This window comes from Vicia villosa, linkage group LG2, assembly GCF_029867415.1.
Source record: "Vicia villosa cultivar HV-30 ecotype Madison, WI linkage group LG2, Vvil1.0, whole genome shotgun sequence".
In the NCBI taxonomy this organism is placed as follows: Eukaryota; Viridiplantae; Streptophyta; class Magnoliopsida; order Fabales; family Fabaceae; genus Vicia; species Vicia villosa.
In genome coordinates, this window is record NC_081181.1 from 156,052,512 (window position 1) to 156,072,895 (window position 20,384).

The 20,384-nt window shown below is 35.6% G+C and overlaps 1 protein-coding gene across 1 annotated transcript in view; it reads left to right on the forward strand.

Annotated features, from left to right (window-relative positions):
* Nucleotides 1–324: 324 nt before the first annotated feature.
* The window catches only part of LOC131652626 (serine/threonine-protein kinase TOR), a 52,249-nt gene continuing 32,189 nt past the window's right edge, over nucleotides 325–20,384 (forward strand). Inside the window, exons 1-27 of the mRNA XM_058922537.1 lie at nucleotides 325–746; nucleotides 849–1,187; nucleotides 1,271–1,345; nucleotides 1,610–1,782; nucleotides 3,985–4,083; nucleotides 8,981–9,140; nucleotides 9,250–9,393; nucleotides 9,537–9,706; nucleotides 9,784–9,985; nucleotides 10,110–10,304; nucleotides 10,597–10,749; nucleotides 11,202–11,323; nucleotides 11,448–11,547; nucleotides 11,632–11,718; nucleotides 11,817–11,947; nucleotides 12,230–12,332; nucleotides 12,412–12,594; nucleotides 12,678–12,770; nucleotides 13,800–13,835; nucleotides 13,991–14,089; nucleotides 14,180–14,278; nucleotides 14,377–14,539; nucleotides 15,721–15,845; nucleotides 15,948–16,000; nucleotides 17,993–18,116; nucleotides 18,211–18,546; nucleotides 18,636–18,788. Of these exons, the coding sequence (XP_058778520.1) occupies nucleotides 603–746; nucleotides 849–1,187; nucleotides 1,271–1,345; nucleotides 1,610–1,782; nucleotides 3,985–4,083; nucleotides 8,981–9,140; nucleotides 9,250–9,393; nucleotides 9,537–9,706; nucleotides 9,784–9,985; nucleotides 10,110–10,304; nucleotides 10,597–10,749; nucleotides 11,202–11,323; nucleotides 11,448–11,547; nucleotides 11,632–11,718; nucleotides 11,817–11,947; nucleotides 12,230–12,332; nucleotides 12,412–12,594; nucleotides 12,678–12,770; nucleotides 13,800–13,835; nucleotides 13,991–14,089; nucleotides 14,180–14,278; nucleotides 14,377–14,539; nucleotides 15,721–15,845; nucleotides 15,948–16,000; nucleotides 17,993–18,116; nucleotides 18,211–18,546; nucleotides 18,636–18,788 (3,861 nt within the window). The 5' untranslated portion in view covers nucleotides 325–602. The remainder of the gene's footprint in view (nucleotides 747–848; nucleotides 1,188–1,270; nucleotides 1,346–1,609; nucleotides 1,783–3,984; nucleotides 4,084–8,980; nucleotides 9,141–9,249; nucleotides 9,394–9,536; nucleotides 9,707–9,783; nucleotides 9,986–10,109; nucleotides 10,305–10,596; nucleotides 10,750–11,201; nucleotides 11,324–11,447; nucleotides 11,548–11,631; nucleotides 11,719–11,816; nucleotides 11,948–12,229; nucleotides 12,333–12,411; nucleotides 12,595–12,677; nucleotides 12,771–13,799; nucleotides 13,836–13,990; nucleotides 14,090–14,179; nucleotides 14,279–14,376; nucleotides 14,540–15,720; nucleotides 15,846–15,947; nucleotides 16,001–17,992; nucleotides 18,117–18,210; nucleotides 18,547–18,635; nucleotides 18,789–20,384) is intronic.

Sequence of the window (20,384 nt, forward strand, 5' to 3'; positions counted from 1 at the left end):
TAAATAATAAAATAAAATAAATAAATATATGAATATTAAATTGCAGAATTACCCTCAGTTTTGGCGTCAAAACTTTTTTAAGAGACTTAACAACTTTAATTAATAAAATAACTCTAATTTTGGCTCTAAAAATACTTCAATAACTTAACAACTTTAATTAATAAGGTATTTTCGAGTCAAAATATTTCATTTTATTTTAATGATAATTATGAATGTATAAAATATTTAATGAGATCAATTAAGTAAAAAAATTTTTTTTTCTCCTTTATTTATACATTTTTGTTTTGATCTGAATTAAGTAATTTATTAAGTAATTATCAAGCGTTTTTGTGAATTGCAATAACAAAACCCAGCTAAAGATTTTTCCTATCTAATCTAATAAGTAACGGAAACCATCTAGAAACTCACGCAACCGTGATCTCCGCAGCTTAACAAAACACCGAACCCCGCCGTGTGAGTCCCCGCCACGGCGAAACGCGATGCCGGAGCTTTTTTTTCATTTCTAAATCGATTCTCTCTCTTCTTTCCTTTTGTTCATAAATCAATCATCGAATCACACTACTATACTACACACTGGTTAATTTAGGGTTTAGGTTAATCAAATGGCGACCGCTTCTCAGTCGCACCCTCACCCTCACCTCCACTCTCACTCCCATCCCCACCGTTATATAGGTCCTCCCTCCGTCGTACCCGGCGATGCTCTGAATCGCATCCTCGCCGACCTCTGCACCCGTGGCAACCCTAAGGTAGCACTGTTATTCATTCTTTTCATTTCACTTAACATGCTTGCTGCAATTTGATTGAATAGTAGCTGATTTGTGAATTTGGAATGAATTTGATCTCTGTAGGAAGGTGCTTCTTTAGCTTTTAAGAAGCATCTAGAAGAAGAAGCTCGGGACCTAAGCGGTGAAGCTTTTTCTCGATTTATGGATCAATTATATGATAAGATATCAAGCCTTTTAGAGAGTAGTGATGTTGCTGAGAATCTCGGAGCTCTTAGGGCAATTGATGAGTTAATTGATGTGGCGCTTGGAGAGAATGGTTCCAAGGTTTCTAGATTCTCGAGTTATATGAGGACTGTTTTTGAGGCAAAGCGTGATCCTGAGATTTTGGTTCATGCTAGTAGGGTTCTTGGTCACCTTGCTAGAGCTGGTGGAGCTATGACTGCCGATGAAGTTGAACGCCAGGTTGCTGCATATTTTGTCTATTCTTATACACTCCATCTCTCGGAGTTGAATGAGTGTGCTGATTTTTTTGTTTATCTTTTCAGGTTAAAATTGCACTGGATTGGCTTGAAGGGCCCAGAGTGGAGTATCGGCGTTTTGCTGCTGTTTTAATCTTGAAAGTAAGTTTCATTATTATTATTATTATTATTATTATTTATTGCGAGAAAACTTGCATTTATATTGATTCTTTTTCGCGTCGGACAATTATTTTTTTAGTTTTCTTTTTCGGGTTTCTTATTTTTGGAATTTAGTTATTAAATAACTGTTTCACTGTTTGAGTGACAAATTACTTTAAGAATAGCGTTTTTATATTCTCTCACAATTTTGGGATCTCCATATTTTTAGAATATGAATGCAGTATCTTTTTGTTTTGGTCATTGCAGGAAATGGCAGAAAATGCTTCAACTGTTTTCAATGTCCATGTGCCGGAGTTTGTAGATGCTATCTGGGTTCCTTTGCGAGATCCAGCATTGCCAGTTCGTGAGCGGGCTGTGGAGGCATTGCGTGCCTGCCTTAATGTTATTGAAAAGCGTGAGACACGATGGCGTGTGCAATGGTCAGTTTTTTTTAAAAGTTAATCATATAAACTGGGGTAAACCTGAAGTTGGTAGTAAGACTATTTTGTTGACTTTGTTGACAGTAATTGTACTTGAACTAAAGGACATAAGAAAAAACTCTCACTAAAATCTAGTTTATATCTTCAGAAGGTGATTATGTATATGTAGTAATAAAGACTGGTCAACGGCTTTCCAGCGGCTACTTCGCATTTGAATATAATAACTGCTACTTCGCATTTAAATATAATAATCAGCTTATGGATAGACTGATCATTGAGCATAAGTACAAGTTCTTGTCCAAACTGCGAATAGTTATGGAAGACAATTCATTATCATTATGTTTCCATGGTTGTCAAAATCTCGATCTAGATCTTAGAATCTCAAGATTTTACGATCTCACTCACCCCAACAATCCAAATCTTAAGTAGAATCATGTACTGTAGCGACATCATTGATTATGTGCGATCATGGCCAGTTCCGGCCATAATCGGCTGTTTTTCGGCGACCACCATTACATGCCGAGAAGATTGACAAGACGTAGAGGAACAACAATTACGGTTTGGTAGAGGTGAAAGCACACCCTTTGAAATGATGAAGTTTTAGATTAAGGATTTAGAGAATAAACATCTCGTTTGTAGGGTTTGTTTTAAATAATAGGCTTTATTGTAAACTAAGTAATGGGCTAAATGTCCCTATTGTTCGACAAATGTTTGTTGCGGAGAATGGTAATTAGGTATAAAAACACACTCATACATGTCTAAAGAATATGAAAGAGGGGCATTTCCCCCAAATACCCTATTATGTTTTGTTTTAGTAGAATCTTGTCTAAAAATACTTCAAATATACAGTATTATGTTTTATTTTAGTAGGATCTTGCGATTTCTTTTATGATCTTATGTTTTACGATTTTTCTACCCCCTCTTGATCTTACAAAAATGATTGGGTAGGGTCTTTCAATCTTAGCTACAATCTTATGTTTTACGATCTTAAGCAAGATCTTGATAACCTTGTTTGCTTCTACTTGATGCTGTTATGTTAAGAGTTTTATTCAGATTTTTGTAGATTATATAATCCTAGCCTGATACCAGTGGCAGTGTATTCATAATTGTCCGTGATGTGAGGGGGTGTCTTACATTGTTTCCTGCTATACTTGACACTGTTCTGAAGAAATAAATGGGACAAACTTTGGCACTAACTCATATGGTTGTTTACTTCGTCTCACTGTCCTCCATGCGGAGGTGGTAAAAATATTGGCTGGGCCTTTTAGCAGTAGTAGTATTCCCGTTTATAGATCATCGAATTATAGAATATCAATAATAGTATAATATATTTGGCTTGTGATCAATGAAGGGTTATATTCTAGCCTGATACTTGATGGTGTTATGTTCAAGTTTTATTCAGATTTTTATAGATTATATAATCCTAGTCTGATACCAGTGGCAACATGTTTCCTTTTATACTTGACAATGTTCTGAAGAAATAAATGGGACAAACTTTGGCACTAACTCATATGGTTGTTTACTTCGTCTCACTGTCCTCCATGGCGGAGGTGGTAAAAATATTGGCTGGGCCTTTTAGCAATAGTAGTATTTCCGTTTATAAATCATCGAATTATAGAATATCAATAATAGTATAATATATTTGGCTTGTGATCAATGAAGGGTTATATTCTAGCCTGATACTTGATGGTGTTATATTCAAGTTTTATTCAGATTTTTATAGATTATATAATCCTAGCCTGATACCAGTAGCACCATGTTTCCTGTTATATTTGACAATGTTCTGAAGAAATAAATGGCACAAACTTTGGCACTAACTCATATTGTTGTTTACTTCGTCTCACTGTCCTCCACGGCGGAGGTGGTATAAATATGGGCCGGGCCTTTTAGCAATAATAGTATTACAGTTTATAGATCATTGAATTCTAGAATATCAGTAATAGTATAATATATTTGGCTTGAGACCAATGAAGGGTTATATCTTTGGTTATCTAAATTCATTTCGACGGGTGATTAAGTTACTGTTGACTAATATAGCAATATTTTCTAGGAGGGTTTTGAGTGGAGTAATCATGTCATTGACTTTTGGATGTATGATTTCCGCTGACTTTCATTGTACAGCATGCTTAGATTTCTTTGTTAATTTATTGCACAGTGCATCCCTATTAGAGAGTAAATCTTTCATTTGCTATTTGATGACAGGTATTATCGAATGTTTGAGGCCACACAGGATGGATTAGGTAAAAATGCCCCAGTGCACAGTATACACGGTTCGTTGCTTGCTGTTGGAGAGCTTTTGAGGTTAATATAATTTTCATCATTTGCACCGTTGATTTGTAGATGTTTTATAATTTATTCTAAACTAGCATTCTTGACAAATTTTGTCCACTTTTAGGGGGCATCATTATATATTGCTTAAAAAAAACACATATTTGTCTGGTTTGTTTAAGAACCGTAATAGTCTTCGTAGTTTGTTGCTAGTGCACTGCTCTAGTGCTCAGGCCTGTGCTTTGTAAAAGCTTTGTTTCAAGAGGTGTATACTAAATGAATATGAAAATAAAATGGTGGTTGTTTTATTTATGGATTATCATTCTTTGACCGCTTAAGATGGAAAAAATCAGTGTTATTAGTAGCGGAGTACGGAAAATAGAGGATTGCGAGCAATTCGATATGAGAAATAGAATAGCGTAAAAGGGTAATAGCAGTAGCAGAAGCCGCGAAGCGGTTGAAATATAAATCCACCTTTGTTAAACTTGGAAATATTAGATTTTTGAGATAAATTGTGGAATAAAAATCCACCTTTGTCCTTCAAACTACGTTATACCTTATCAATCTTCTTTTGTTGAGGCTTAAGAAGAACTTTGCATTTGGTTATCATTGACCACCTACCATTCAGTTTCATTAGTCTATTGGATTTAACATTTTTAGACTCTCTGGAAAAAAGAGGCTTACTTACCCTAATAGTAGATGATGCGTTTTTAGTGGACAAATAGGCAAGTTGATTAAATTTGAAATGCTATGCTGAATTAGCGATTGAACAAACTTATAAAATATAAAATGAGATTAAAGAAAATGTTTATATACATTCAATTTCATATGATGTTTTTACATATTATTTACTTCGAAATATTTACCAATACTAGAAATGAGAAAGAGTTCTTCAATCTTGTAATAACTCCTTTTTGTGAAAAAGAAGGAATAATTCATGAGTCCTCTTGTGTGAAAACCACACAACAAAATGGAATTTCAGAAAGAAAAAATGGTCATCTTCTGGACCAAAGGTCATCTTGACCAAACTCAGGCGTTGTTCTAAATTAATGTTCCAAAGTATCTCAGGGGAGATAAAGCTGTGTTCTCACAACAACATACCTCATTAATTGGATTTCTGGAGTGTTGGAATTTAGGAGTCCTATGGATATTCTTTACTGAAGATAAGGATAATTCTTTTGAAACTCTTATTCTTCCTAATCTTGAAACAAATTCTCACGAGTTTATGCGAGAGAAGAAATAGTTGGAAATGAATCTAAAAATGAGGCATTGGCTGAAGATGGATTTGGATGTGAATCTGGAGATGACATAATGGCTGATAATATAATTGAGAAAGAAGCATTGGTTGAAAACAAAGAATGATAAGCATCAAAATATGAATTTTCAATTTTACAAGATAATATTTCAGCCCCACATAATGAAATAGGAAACACAATAAATTAAGATAACCATAAACTCTTAATTGCCATAAAGAGGGGGGGGGGGGGGGGGGGGGGGTGCTACAAAATGTACAAAAAGATCACTCTATCCTCTCAAAATATATTTCATTTCAAAATTTTTCTTGAGCCCATAAAACCCTTCTAGCAAACTTCAGTACCAACCAAGTTTCCACTAATGTTTTTGAGGCATAATCTGATAAAAATTAGAGAAGAATACGACATGGTAGTTGATTGCTCTGCCAGAAGGAAAGAAACTAGTTGGTTTGCAAATGGGTGTATACTGTAAAATACAAGGCTGATGGGACAATTTAGAGGTACAATATTGCTATGACATTGATTGTTCGAAACTTTTGTCCTGTTAGCAAAGAGGAGTTACAACAATTTGATGTGAAAAATGCATTTTTATATAAAGAGCTTGAGGAAGAAATTTATGCGTTGATTCAACCGGGATATAAGAAAAATGTTGTTGCCACTTTTATTTGTAACTTGCAAAAGGTATTATATGGAATGATACAGTCACCTAAGACATGATTTGGAAAGTTTACTAGGACTATGACAATCTTAGGATACAAATAAAGGAATGGAGATAATACACAGTTTATTAAACAATTCACAAACAATCTACTTCAGGGGGTGTTTATTAAACATGACAATCTTAGGATACAAATAAAGGAATGAAGATAATACACAGTTTATTAAACAATTCACAAACAATTTACTTCAGGGGATGTTTATTAAACATGACAATCTTAGGATACAAATAAAGGAATGGAGATAATACACAGTTTATTAAACAATTCACAAACAATCTACTTCAGGGGGTGTTTATTAAACACTCTACTTCGGGGGGAGTATTAGTATTGTTGGTATATGTTGATGATATTATTGTGAGTGAAATGATTGGAAGGAACAACAAGTCTTGATTCAACATTTAGCATAAGAAATTGAAATGAAAACTTTTGGGAGGTTGAAGTATTTTTTAGAAATAGAGGCGACTCTAAAAAAAGGGTATTTTCATATCAAAACCAAAGTATATCGAGGATCTGCTCATGGTATATCGAAGATCTGCTCATGGAAACAAGTAAACTAGCTTATACACCCGTGGGGATTCTTATAGTTTCAAGCTATTAGTTGGGTAATATGGAATAAGATGCGGTGGTGGATAAGAAAAATGTACTAAATATTGGTTGATAGATTAAGTTACCTTTCCCACACTAGGCTAAATGTTACATTTGTTGTGAGTGTGGTTATAGCCAATTTATGCACAATGCAAAGGAAGTTCATTCACTTGCAGTTCATAGCATTCTACAATATATTTAGAGTGTGTTTGGATGAGGCATTTTAATGAGAGAAAATAATGTTTTGAGGAAAATAACAATGACTTGCCAAAATTCATTATTTGGATAAAAATAAGGAGAATTATTTGATGGAAATTTATGAAGTATGTTTTTAAGTTAAAATTAAAGAGTTTCAAATGACACCTAAAAGTTTGAATTTTCTCTCTCACTATATACATTGTGAATGTTTAATTGGTTATTATTAACTTTTCAAATTTTGTAAGTTGCTTAGGCTTAATAACTTTCTTGTGATAGCATGTACTCGAAGCAAATTATGTTGTGTGAGTGTAGGGTGTAGTGGCGAGTTGAAATTAGAGGAGTCAATAGAAGATACCAACAAACCTTGGCCGTTGCCAATGTAGATCTGATCTAGACCTTCAAAGTTGGAATGTTGCTGAATGTTGACACCATTTAGAGTGACATGGCGAGATGTATTTGATTATGGATGTAGTCAGGTCCGAATTGAGATAGAGAGCTTGAGGTGAGGGTGCATGAGCTATATGGTTGGAGTACATCTGAGAGGAAGACATGGACTGCATTCGAGGAGGAGGCAAGTGTGGAGGATGCATATTAGAGTTTTGTGCAATGTTCATAGAAGACATCATAAGCTGATGCAAGGCCGATAGGAACATGGAATGGTATGGGACATGGTATTCAGGACCAAAGATACTCTAAGCATAGTAAGGCAAAGGCAAAGTTTAAGAGAGAGCTTATGGAGTAGTAGCTCGTGTGAGGAGTTGCTCTGAGTTAGCCACGATGGAGAAGAAAAAGGGGAAGCTTGTGATTCATCTTGAAAAGTGGAGGGAACGAAATCTTGATTAAAGCGATGATAGCAAATGGACACACACTTGGCATTGAATCATGCTACCATGACCACTGCGACCTCCATGAACTTGGTAATTGGCTAAATGTTGCGAATCTGAGGACGGAGACTGCGACTCAGTGAGATTGATCCGAGGATCGCTCAAATTAGGTGTAGCATTTGATGCAGAGGACAAAGCTGTGAGATTCACATTGGTCGGTGAGATCGTGTTTTTGTGAAAACGATACAAGCGTGATTCATGAAATAGGAGAGTCTTGATTTCTTCGATTGACACCGACCCTAGTTTGCCAGTAATGATGCTGATTGTGGATTTGAAATCCTGAGGTAAGCCTTCAAGGATACATCGAGGTGTTTGTGAGGCGAGATTGGTTCACCAATAACATCGGAAGAATTAATCAGAGATTGAATTTGCAACAAAAATTCTGAAATATAATTCTTGTGGTTCTCCAATCGCTTCAAATGCAGGAGAGATGCAATTGTGATTTGCGTCTTCAAGTGAAGTTAATTTTAGGATTTAATTGAAAATGATGGAATTTGCAAGCTTTGATCACAAGCAGAAAATGAATGTGTACGCAATGGGGAAGAGGATTCAGTGCGCACGACTGTAGATGGAGGACCAGAGGCCTCTGGACCGAGGGGTGCTTCTATTGACACCATGTTAGAATTCTATATTATCACTGATTGATAGAGATAATTCTAGGGACCAGTTAGGAACAGTTAGATAAGGCAAGTATACTGCAGCTAGTGCACAGTAGTTACAATAGGAATTGCATTGTATAAGTTCCTTTAATATTTATCAAGTGAAATGATTTGTTTAAGTGGCATATTTCCGCTCATTCAATATTTTTTTGGGGGTGAGGGTAGAGAAAGAAGATAATTAAAATAGTTCAGGTAAAAACTAGAAAAAAAAACTGTTGGCTCAAATATTACTTTAAACAATGTATACAGAAACTTATAAGCTAGTGAAAAAACCTTACAAGATGAAATAAGCTAGTCAAATCTGCTTTAAGCTAGTGTACAAACATATCCATACTCACAGACAAAGTGTAACATGCTCTTGATACGCCTAATGGTTGGGCATAGTTTTGTCAACGTATGTAAAATTGAAACTAAGTAGTGAGTTTGTGCTCATTGGGCTTCTTTTATCAGCATATTTCTACTAGGACAATTTTTTTTTGATAAGCTCTACAAGGGCAATTTAATTTATGGCAATCTTTTTATCTTGTTTTATTTACTTAATGTAGTATCATGAAATATGTGTTTGTTCCTAATTATAAATCTTCTCAATATTTTTGTAAGTAACTTATTTGGTACTAATTATGGCTGTGAAGGAATACTGGGGAGTTCATGATGTCAAGATACCGAGAAGTTGCCGAAATTGTTCTTAGATATCTAGAGCACCGGGATCGGCTTGTCCGCTTGAGCATAACTTCGTTGCTACCTCGAATTGCTCATTTTCTGCGTGATCGTTTTGTTACCAACTATTTAACAGTATGTTAATTTTCCCTATTAATTGATTTTTATACTGGGAGGAGAATGCTGGATTTTGAATGATTTCAAAATTTTAATTGAGTGCCTATTGAAATGAAATTCCATGCAGATATGCATGAATCATATTCTTTCCGTCTTGAAAGTTCCTCAAGACCGTGATAGTGGGTTCATTGCTCTTGGGGAGATGGCTTTAGCACTGGATGGGGAACTTAGCCATTATTTGCCGACCATATGCACTCATTTACGCGAGGCAGTATGTTACACTATTTTGATGCCAGTCTTGAGCCGTATTTTTTTCTTGCTACTTGTTTCATTTCTTGTTTAAATGTTTGTTATTTTTTGGTCTATAACACATGACAATGCCATCTTTTGACAGTAGGTATTTTATAAATGCAGATTGCTCCCCGTAGGAATAAACCTTCACTAGAGGCCTTGGCTTGTGTTGGAAATATAGCAAAAGCAATGGGGCCTATTACTGAACCTCATATTCGCGGTCTTCTGGATGTTATGTTTTCTTCTGGTCTTTCGACTGTTCTTGTGGAAACTCTTGAGCAAATAAGTATGAGGTATGAGTGCAGCTTTGAACAGAGTTTTCACCTATCCAGTGAATAGTTTATATGCATTTTCTATGTTTGTTATTCAGCATTCCATCTCTGATGCCAACCATTCAAGACCGGCTACTGGACAGTATATCTATGGTTCTTTCTAAATCTCCTTATCTAGGGAGGTCCGCGCAAAGCATTGGTAAAGGAACAATTATAAATATCGGTCAGCAAGTTTCAGAGCTTAGTGGTTCTGCTCTCATACAGCTTGCTTTGCAGACCCTTGCTCGCTTTAACTTTAAGGTTCTGTACTCTTTTATGTATGAACTGCTGTCACAGATGATGAAGTCTTCATCTTTTTCTTGATATTCCCAAGTCATTCAAAAATGGCCAGAGATTGTAACGCCATTTTACTTTGTTGATATAGGGCCATGATCTACTTGAGTTTGCGAGGGGATCAGTTGTTGTCTATTTGGATGACGAGGATAGATCTACACGAAAAGATGCCGCTCTATGTTGTTGCAAATTAATTGCTACTTCTTTCTCTGGTATTGCGAGTGCACATTTTGGTTCTAACAGGTTGTCTCGATCAGGAGGGAAGCGCCGCCGTCTTGTTGAGGAGGTTTGCTGTTTTCCTATATTTATTTTTGATAAGTATTCCAATTTATTTATTCTTGAAATTTTTGATTCACTGAAAATTGAAAATCCCATGTTAACAACCTTTTTGTAATTGGAGTCCTTATTGTCCATTTCTTGGCTTAGTGTTTAGCACTTTGTCATACTTGCAGAGAGACTAGAGTGCTTTGTGGTATTGAGGAGTTTGTTGTTTTTCTGAGTTTCACTGTCAGTTCTTGTGAGGTTGATGCATTGTGATCATCATGTTGTAATGCTCTGTGGCATTTGATTTTCTGCAGCTTGTGGAGAAGCTTCTCATTTCTGCTGTTGCAGATGCTGATGTAACTGTACGCCACTCTATCTTCACTTCTGTTCATGGAGATAGAGGGTTTGATGAGTATTTGGCACAGGCTGACAATTTGAGTGCAGTATTTGCTGCTTTAAATGACGAGGTAAAATTAGACCGGGTACTTTGTTTGGTTAGATGTCATGTAAGCCTTTTGATTTTGATTTGCTAGTGTTTGATCTTCCCTTAGAATCAATTGACCAGTTTTTAACTTATTATCTAAGGTTGTGCAATGTTAAAATATTTTTGCAAGGGTGGTTGCTTTTAGCGGTTTTTTGTTGGGTTTGTTGAGCACTTTGTTGTGTATGATGGTGAAATTTATACTCTCCTTCATCATTTATATTTATTAAATTAATTCCAAAGGGCTCGGGTCTCTGACAAAATTGTATTATTCATCCATTAATGACACAAATTATAGATTCTATTGCCTTTTTGTGACAAAGTCGTGGTTATGGTATATCATCACATGTTCCTGTACAGTAGGGACTTATTTTCATTTAGTTTGTGTTTGGAGTGCCATTTCGTTAGATCTTATTGATATAGTGTCTTCTTCTGCAGGATTTTGATGTTCGAGAGTACACAATTTCTGTGGCTGGAAGGTTGTCAGAGAAAAATCCTGCATATGTTCTTCCAGCTCTTCGTCGATATCTCATACAGTTGTTGACATACTTGGGGCAAAGGTAACTTTGAAGTTTTAATGGGAGATAAGAGCCTTAATGGAAAGATTCCGCATTATAGGGTGCCATGGAGAAAAAATAACTTCTCTATTCCATGCCCATTTTAATTCTCTTGATGTGTCAGCAGTGCAGATAGCAAATGCAAGGAGGAAAGTGCAAAGTTAATTGGCTGTTTGATAAGGAATTGTGAAAGACTAATACTTCCATACATTGCTCCAATTCATAAGGTTTATCTTGTTATGCTATTAAAGATACATACTTGTTTTATTTTACATGGTATATTGTTAATGATTTTTCTAATTATATATCAGGCGCTTGTGGCCAGACTTCTTGATGTTAGTGCCAATATTGGAATTATAAGTGGAGTCCTTGTAACTGTGGGGGATCTTGCTAGGGTGGTAAGTAAATTTTCCTTTGTACTTTTTATATTAATTTATTTTGATAGCGTACTTATATTAATTGGTTACCAACTAATTTGGGCTGTGGTTCTGTTTAGGGAGGGTTTGCAATGAGGCAATACATTCCTGAACTTATGCCTTTAATTGTTGAAGCTTTATTGGATGGAGCAGCTGTCTCCAAACGTGAAATAGCTGTTGCTACCCTTGGTCAAGTTGTACAGAGCACTGGGTATGCATATATAAAATAAGTATGCATTTGTTTGTGTTTATATCCTTGCAGGGATATATTTTTTTGACAAAATGTTAAGACTATTCAAAAACGCGTCCATCCATTTGCAGTTTTTTCATTCATTTTTCATATATAGTTCAAATTGCACGCTTAGTTTTGATTTTTTTATTTTTCTAAACTTTGATATCATATGCAGAATAAAATGGTTTGACTCAGATATCCAAGTTATATGCTTAGTTTTCTCTTTTAATGTAGTTCAAATTTATTTGACTATTTTTGCAGGTATGTTATTACTCCATATAACGAGTATCCACAATTACTTGGGTTACTCTTAAAATTACTGAATGGCGAGCTAGTATGGTCTACCAGGCGCGAAGTATTGAAGGTGATTATGAGAAATGAATTAAGTAATGTTCTAACATGTGTTCAAATGTGGTAGTTAAATTATAATTGGTTTCTGCCAGGTTCTTGGCATAATGGGTGCTTTGGATCCTCATTTGCATAAACGAAATCAAAAAGCACATCCAGGGCCTCATGGAGAAGTTACCCGCCCTGCTTCTGATTCAAGTCAACAGATTCAGTCTATCGATGAATCTCCCAAGGACTTGTGGCCTTCTTTTGCTTCGTCAGATGACCATTATTCCACGGTAGCATATTATTACTATTCCATGTTAGTATTTCTAATTTGCTTATATTGATTCATACTTATAATGTTAATGTTTCATTTAAGGTTGCGATTAATTCTCTCATGCGGATTTTGAGGGACCCGTCACTTGCTAGTTACCACTTAAAGGTGGTTGGGTCTCTGATGTTCATCTTCAAGGTATACAAGCATGAAACAGGCCCTGTGTGTTTTCTTTCTTCTTTCTCCCTTCTTGATTTTTTTGGGCTCAGAAGGATTTACATCCTTATTTGTTCTCTTCTCTTAAAGTGTAAATAAGACAAAGTAGATGTAGTAGATGTTTACTTTGTTCTGTTTAGTTTATTTCTCTCTCTCCACATTTGTTGATGCAACTGAAATTTTGACAGAACTAGTGGTGTACTTAAGCTTTTGGGAGGACATGAGCTTGAACCTTCTTTGGAGGAAACCCTATATAGAAATTTTATACTGTTTAGAGTTCCACACCGGCTATGTTAATGTAACCGAATTTTGATAGAACTAGTGGCGTACTTTGAATTTTGGGAGGGCATGAGGTTGAACCTTCTTTGGAAGAAACCCTTAATAGAAATTGGAGACTGTTAAGAGTATCACATCGACTAGAGATATGTCATATGTAGACTTGGGTAATCTCTACCTTACAAGTCGACGTTGCGGGGTTGATGTTTGTACGGTTGTGACATAGCTTTAATTTAGGAAGGTAGTTGTTGGACTCTCTGCCTTAATTGCAGTCCGCCCCTAGTCGTCTTAATTGCGGTCCGCCCCTAGTCGCCTTAATTGCGGCACTTTGGCTTGCCTCATTGCAGCCCCCAACACCTTCATTGTGTTGGCTTTGAAGGGGCGGATTTAGTCCCACATTGCTTAGAGATATGGCCTGTGTTGTGTTTATAAGTGGGGGCAATCTTCACCCTACAAGCCGGTTTTTTAGGGATGAGTTAGGCGCAACCCAAATTTTGAGAGTAGCAAATAGTGATTAATCTTGTATCATTTAAATACTTTTGTACATAAAAGGTCTTGTGATAAATAGTATTAAAATCAATCTTGTTAGTTTGATTTCTTTATCATGATCTAATGTTGGAAACTAATGAACCATTAAGTGTTCTTTTTGATTGGTAGTTTTTTTTTTGATTTACAAATTCATATATTATTCTGGATAGTCACTGCTAATATGATTAAAATTTTGTTTGAGGTCAGTCAATGGGACTAGGCTGCGTTCCATACTTGCCAAAGGTTAGACTTTAAAGCTTAAATTTGGGTTGGACCTTCATGTTGTTTTTATTTGGTTATCTTGGTGTCTAAGAATTTGTTTCTGAACATGGGATACTTTGGGTGATGGATATAGTTTTTGTTGATTCTACCATGGCTTTCCCCCTTTCTTCTGGTAGGTTTTGCCTGATCTCTTTCACACTGTTCGTACATGTGAAGATAGTTTGAAGGACTTTATAACATGGAAGCTTGGAACTCTGGTGTCAATTGTGCGCCAGGTAGATTTTAATGTCTTCAAATTGAAAGAAATATCTTATATGATCACTTTTTTTTCTGCCCACTGGCCTAACTATGACGTTATTGTGCAGCACATTCGAAAATATTTGCAAGATTTGCTTTCTTTGGTTTCAGAATTATGGTTAGCATTCTCTCTTCCAGCACCAACTCGTCCTTCCCTTGGCTATCCGGTTCGTGTTGCAGCTTCTCTAAATTTGGTAGAATAAACCAAGAGATACCTTCTTGTGGTTTAAGATTATTTTTACATTTTCCTTCATCAATGTTGCAGGTACTTCACCTGGTAGAACAACTTAGCTTGGCTCTTAATGATGAATTTAGGACATATCTACCGGTTATTCTGCCGAGATGTATTCAGATAATCAGTGATGCAGAACGATGCAATGATTACACTTATGTTCTTGATATTCTCCACACCCTAGAAACTTTTGGTGGTCTGTTCTCTTTCCTGTAGTATACTGCGTGTTTTTATTCATGTGCTAAATCAAACTATCACTTTGACTTTTCATTGTGTGCAACTTACCTTGCATATCCAACTCAACCAATCACCTACTGAAACTTAGACAGTGTAAATCACACACTGTTACTAATTTATTTAAATTGCTAATGGAGTGGTGTATGTGACCTGTACATGTTTAAAATATAAACCTGAAATTCAAAAGACAAGAAAGGGTGCTACCAATGATAAAAGAAGTTTAATATTTTTAGCTTCATGGGGGTAATACTGCTCTTACTATGTAAAACAAAGGTTTGTATATGCTTTTAGGCCCTGCAAATATCAAGAGTCTTGGATTTAGTTCTGTAAATTTTTTGTTTGTTTAGTCATTGCAAATATACTACGATTTGTTTTTAACCTTTTTATTTATTTTTAATCTCTAAAATATGTTTATAAATTGATATATGTAATATTAGTTTGTTTTTATTTTGAAGTACTAAAATCATATCTTGTACACATTACAAGGACTAATTCCAATAGAATAAATTTTAGTGACTAAAACAAAATATGGAAGATCAATAGTAATAATTTGTATATTTTCAAAGACTAAAACCAAAATAATGTTTTTACTGTGACTAAAACCAAAGTTCTTGATATAAGTTTAAAATAAAATTATAGGTTAAGTGGTTGCTGTTGCTAGAAACAGTTTTGTCAAATAGTGGCCACTATGTGTCTGCTAGCGGATGTGGCGACAATAGTGGAAATAATAGAGTTTTAGCATTTTTTTAAAAGAATAAAAAATCTGTGTCCGAAGAGCAGGTGAGTATTTTCAATAAATAAGCTGTGCTCTGCCTCCATCCCCTTTTTTTATTTGTATGAGGTTAACCTTTTATTTTATATATATATATATATATATATATATATGTATATATATATATATATATGTATATATATATATATATATGTATATATATATATATATATATATATATATATATATATATGTATATGTGTGTGTGTGTATGTATATATGTATATATGATTGCCTTATTTCAACTGTTATGTGGCTTCTGCTGTTAGCGTGCAACACTATCTGCTATTTCAAATAGTGGATTTTTGGCATTCCACCATGACACTGCTAGAAATGGGAAACTGACAGTATTCTTCCTGGTTATTCAGGGACTTTGGATGAGCATATGCATCTACTTCTCCCTGCTCTTATTAGGTTGTTTAAAGTGGATACTTCTGTTACAGTAAGACGTGCTGCAATTATAACTTTAACGAAATTGATCCCTCGTGTGCAGGTTGGTTACTTGCTTCTACTCGCCCAGTATTTTTAAATTGGATTTGTGTTTGATATCTATTGTCCTAGTCTGATATTCGATCCTTTTCCCTTTTGTCATCAGGTCACTGGTCACATATCCGCTCTTGTTCATCACTTGAAGTTAGTTTTGGATGGGTGAGTCTGCAAATTCTAAAACTTCAAAGTATATTGTGGTACACATGTCCTTTAACCTTTGAAATCTTTTGACTAGATGTTTAAAATTTAAAAATATAGTTTAGGAAATTTATGTTTCTAAATATCAGTAATGATTACGATTGTTGAAAAATTTATGCCCGGTTTATTATCTTGGAATTTGATTGGAAAAGGTCATTTTGGCATTAGGGTGGTGCAAACCCTCAAAATTCTGCGACATTAATATGTAGTTCAAAGGGATTTTCCCTATATTCTTTTACATATCGGCAGGTTTCTATCATCTGCTATTAGAGCAGTTCTGAACTGGGGCAAGAGATTCACTCTAGGGGAAAATGGACATGCCGTAGTTTGACGGCAACAATAATGCTTATTGGTTGTTGATTTGTATTGCGGAACATTTTAATTTTGTGGGAACACCGGAGAGTGAGAAGTTGCCAGAGGCAATGAAAGCCTTAAGAAACTGTGCTCTCATATGGTGCCAGTGGTGGAGTCAACGCCATCTACAAGCGAGTTGGCAAACGTTTCATATTGCACTACTTTGGCATTTTAAGCCAGAGTAGAGAGACATTCTACTTAAATCTGATAAAGAAGAAGAACTTGAATTTGAAATGGGGTCGTCGATGTCTCACACATTCAATCTTCAACAAGAAACAAATTCTTTAGTGAATGTCATTATGGAAAAAGCAACATGACACTAAAGCAGATTTTTGCAAATTTCCTAGTGTCGAAAGCCACTTTGATGGACATGATGCGGGTATGGTGTTTGAATCGAGGACCAGGCTGTCTCCCAACTTGTCTTTGGTGAAGGTTGGATATATTTTAGATTGATCAAACCAGCGCTGTTGGTGCCTACTGCTGTCATGCTATGTTTTTGGGTCATATAGACATGCAAAACAATGTATGATCTAGGCATTAGTTATCATGTTTCACGCCTTGTTGGTCACTCTACTTCAAGTTGTGAGACCCTAGTGGACACTTATTTTATCCTTCACCTTGAGGACAAGGTGAATGAATCATTAGGGGCAGAGTATTGTTAGACCTTTTTAGTTTTGTAACTTCTATTATATTACTAGGAGTGGTTAATGGAAAATGATTAGATGCCTTTGTGGAAAATTATTAGTATATTATTAGGAGCAGTTACATTTTACTAATTATGTGTTTATATTAGGAATTAATAGGGGATGATAGGGGAGGTTTATTATCTTAGAATTTGATTGTAAAAGGGCTATCTTGGCATTAGGGAGCTGCAGACCCTCGAAGTTCTGCGACATTAATGTGGTTCAAAGGGTAGGAGTTATACTTCAAGGAGGTGCTAAAACTTCTTGACAGCTTGTTCTCCAATGCTAGGAGAACGATGCATTTTGGGGAGAATATTTATAATTAATTTTGAACTAAATGCAGTAGCTAACTGGAATTGAAGGTATGCAATTGAGGATTTAGGGATTAATCATTAATTTGGGTATTTGGCATTTTTCCTCTAGGATATCTTTTCCCTAGCCAAGTATGGCTTGATCTCTTCTTGTACATTGAGTTTTAAGTTTGTTGTGATGCTTGTTCTTATAAATTTTAAAGTCTGATTAGTTTCCTATAGAAGCCGTGTTATCTATGTTATGTATCATAGCTACTCGTTAGATTATTGAGATTGTTCCTTACTTCTTTATTCCTGTTCTATGTCGCATGCTTATAATTGTCTTCCTTGGATTTTAAAATATTTGTGGTCCCTCTCTCTGTAATGATATATATATATATATATATATATATATATATATATATATATATATATATATATATATATATATATATATATATATATATATATATATATATATATATTTGTAGTTAAACCAGTCAGGTTTATAAAAGGTGATAACAAGAGTTGATGAACATCATTTCTCCTTCAACTCTTGTTCTTATCCTTTGTTACCCTTGTTAGATGATTTTGTGATGTTCATTGATTGTACTTGTAATTTACAGGAAAAATGATGAGCTCCGAAAGGACGCTGTTGATGCACTTTGCTGTCTGGCTCATGCCCTTGGCGAGGATTTCAAGATTTTTATACCATCAATAAACAAACTTCTTCGGAAATATCAATTGCAGGTTGCTTTTTTTTCTTCCTCAATTTCTCACCCTCGTTTTGCCCTTAACGTCTGAAGTCTGTCTTATAAATTCTAAAAGTAATATACTGCAACAGCACAAGGAGTTTGAGGAAATTGAAGGCCGTTTACAGAGACGTGAGCCACTAATCCTTGGGACCACAGCTACTCAAAGACTGAACCGTCGACTTCCTGTTGAGGTTATTAGTGATCCGCTAGATGATGCGGAGAATGATCCTTATGAAGCTGGATCTGATGCTCACAAACTCAAAGGACATCAGGTTAATGATAGTCGATTGCGATCTGCTGGGGAAGCTTCTCAGCGAAGTACAAGGGAAGATTGGGCAGAATGGATGAGACATTTTAGCATTCAACTTCTGAAGGAATCTCCTTCTCCAGCCCTACGAACCTGTGCTAGGCTTGCTCAGTTGCAGGTTCTATTGGATATTTGTATTATTCGTTGGAGTATGGATGGATGCTCTTCTTTTTCCTATCTGATTTTCATTTTCACTTTGTTTTACAGCCTTTTATTGGGAGGGAATTGTTTGCGGCTGGATTTGTCAGCTGTTGGGCACAGTTGAATGAGGCCACTCAGAGACATATGGTTCGAAATCTGGAAATGGCATTTTCTTCTCCACATATTCCTCCGGAAATATTGGCGACTCTTCTGAATTTGGTATAGTTTCTCATCTTTGTAATTATTTTGAATCTTAAATGTGAGTGATCCTATTTCTTTCATTGGTTTCTCCTTAAAGAATACTGATTGGGCACACCTTGTTGAAAATTACCAAAATTGATTGTTCACATAAAGATGTGTAGCATTAATGTGTTTGGACAGCAGAGAATTTAGATGATAAAATAGTTATTACTGCTTGCAAATATTTGCTGCATCTGTTATTACAATTTGAAAAATATATTTGTACATTGGTGGATTTTTGGTGTTGCTAAATATACATTTTTCTGTATCATAGAATCTGATATATATGTGGATCAACCCTTGCAATTATTTTGAATATGCAAGGTAAGACTACCTACTACAAAAGGCTGATTGAGTTCTCTTAAAAGTCCCATACTACAAAGCCGGTTTTGTAGGGTGTTAAGAGTCCTATATCGGATAATATATGGCCTGAACATGTGCTTATAAGTAGGGGCAATTATCACGCTACAAGACGGTTTTGTGGGGTTGAGTTAGGCCCAACCATATTTCTTAACATGGTATCAGATCCTTGTTTAAGATCCGATGGACCAACTGCTATTAGGTTTCTGCTATCGAGACAACCGCCATTTATTTCCACGCTCCAGATGTCCTATCTTAGGCGTGAGGGGGTGTGTTAAGAGTCCTACATCAGATAATATATGGCCTGAACCTGTGCTTACAAGTGAGGATAATCCTTAACCTACAAGCTGGTTTTTTAGTGTTGAGTTAGACCCAATCATATTTCTTAACATAGGGTTGAGTTAGACCCAACCACATTTCTTAACATGGTATCGGAGTCTCGTTTAAAATACGGTGGACCATCTGCTATTAGATTTATGATATCGGGCCACCCACCATTTATTTACACGCTCTAGATATCCATTCTTGGTGTAAGAGGGTGTGTTAAGAGTCATACATCGGACAATATAAGGTTTGGACATGTCCTTATAAGTGGGGGTAATCCTCCCCCTATAAGTCGGTTTTGTACGGTTGAATTAGGTCCGATCACATATCTTAACACAAAATTACAAACAAGATGACTACAATCTCTCTCGCGGACACAGTTACCACTGCAATCTCTTTCGGGTTGTTTGACACTTTTGTTGCAAGAGTTTCTGATTTGCTATTCGACCGAACGACGAGCCCTTTTGGATTGCATGTCGTCACCTCTGAAAGTTCTCTCAATGCTTAAATTGACTGCTCTCTGAGCTTCACTAATGATGCATCTGAAGCAATACAAATCGTGCTTAGAGTGGCAATATTCACCTGCAAAGAACATAAATCAAATGATGCAAACAATAAGGAAGAGGATCGAGCACTTGAAGACATGGTATCTAGAGTTTGTTTCAATCCTTTTTGAATTATTTGTCGCTTCCGTTTTGAGTTCCCAAAAACAAAAGTAAACAAAAGTTTGGGATGTGTTTGTATTGTTTTTTTAATGATAAGTTATATTGAAGAAAAAGTCTTTTCGTTGAATTTGTGAAGTGTTCTTGACATTCTTTCTTCCTCTCACTATTGGTTTTGGTATTGGTCATGCTACCCTTTGTTATACACTCTCTTGTGATTTGAATTTCT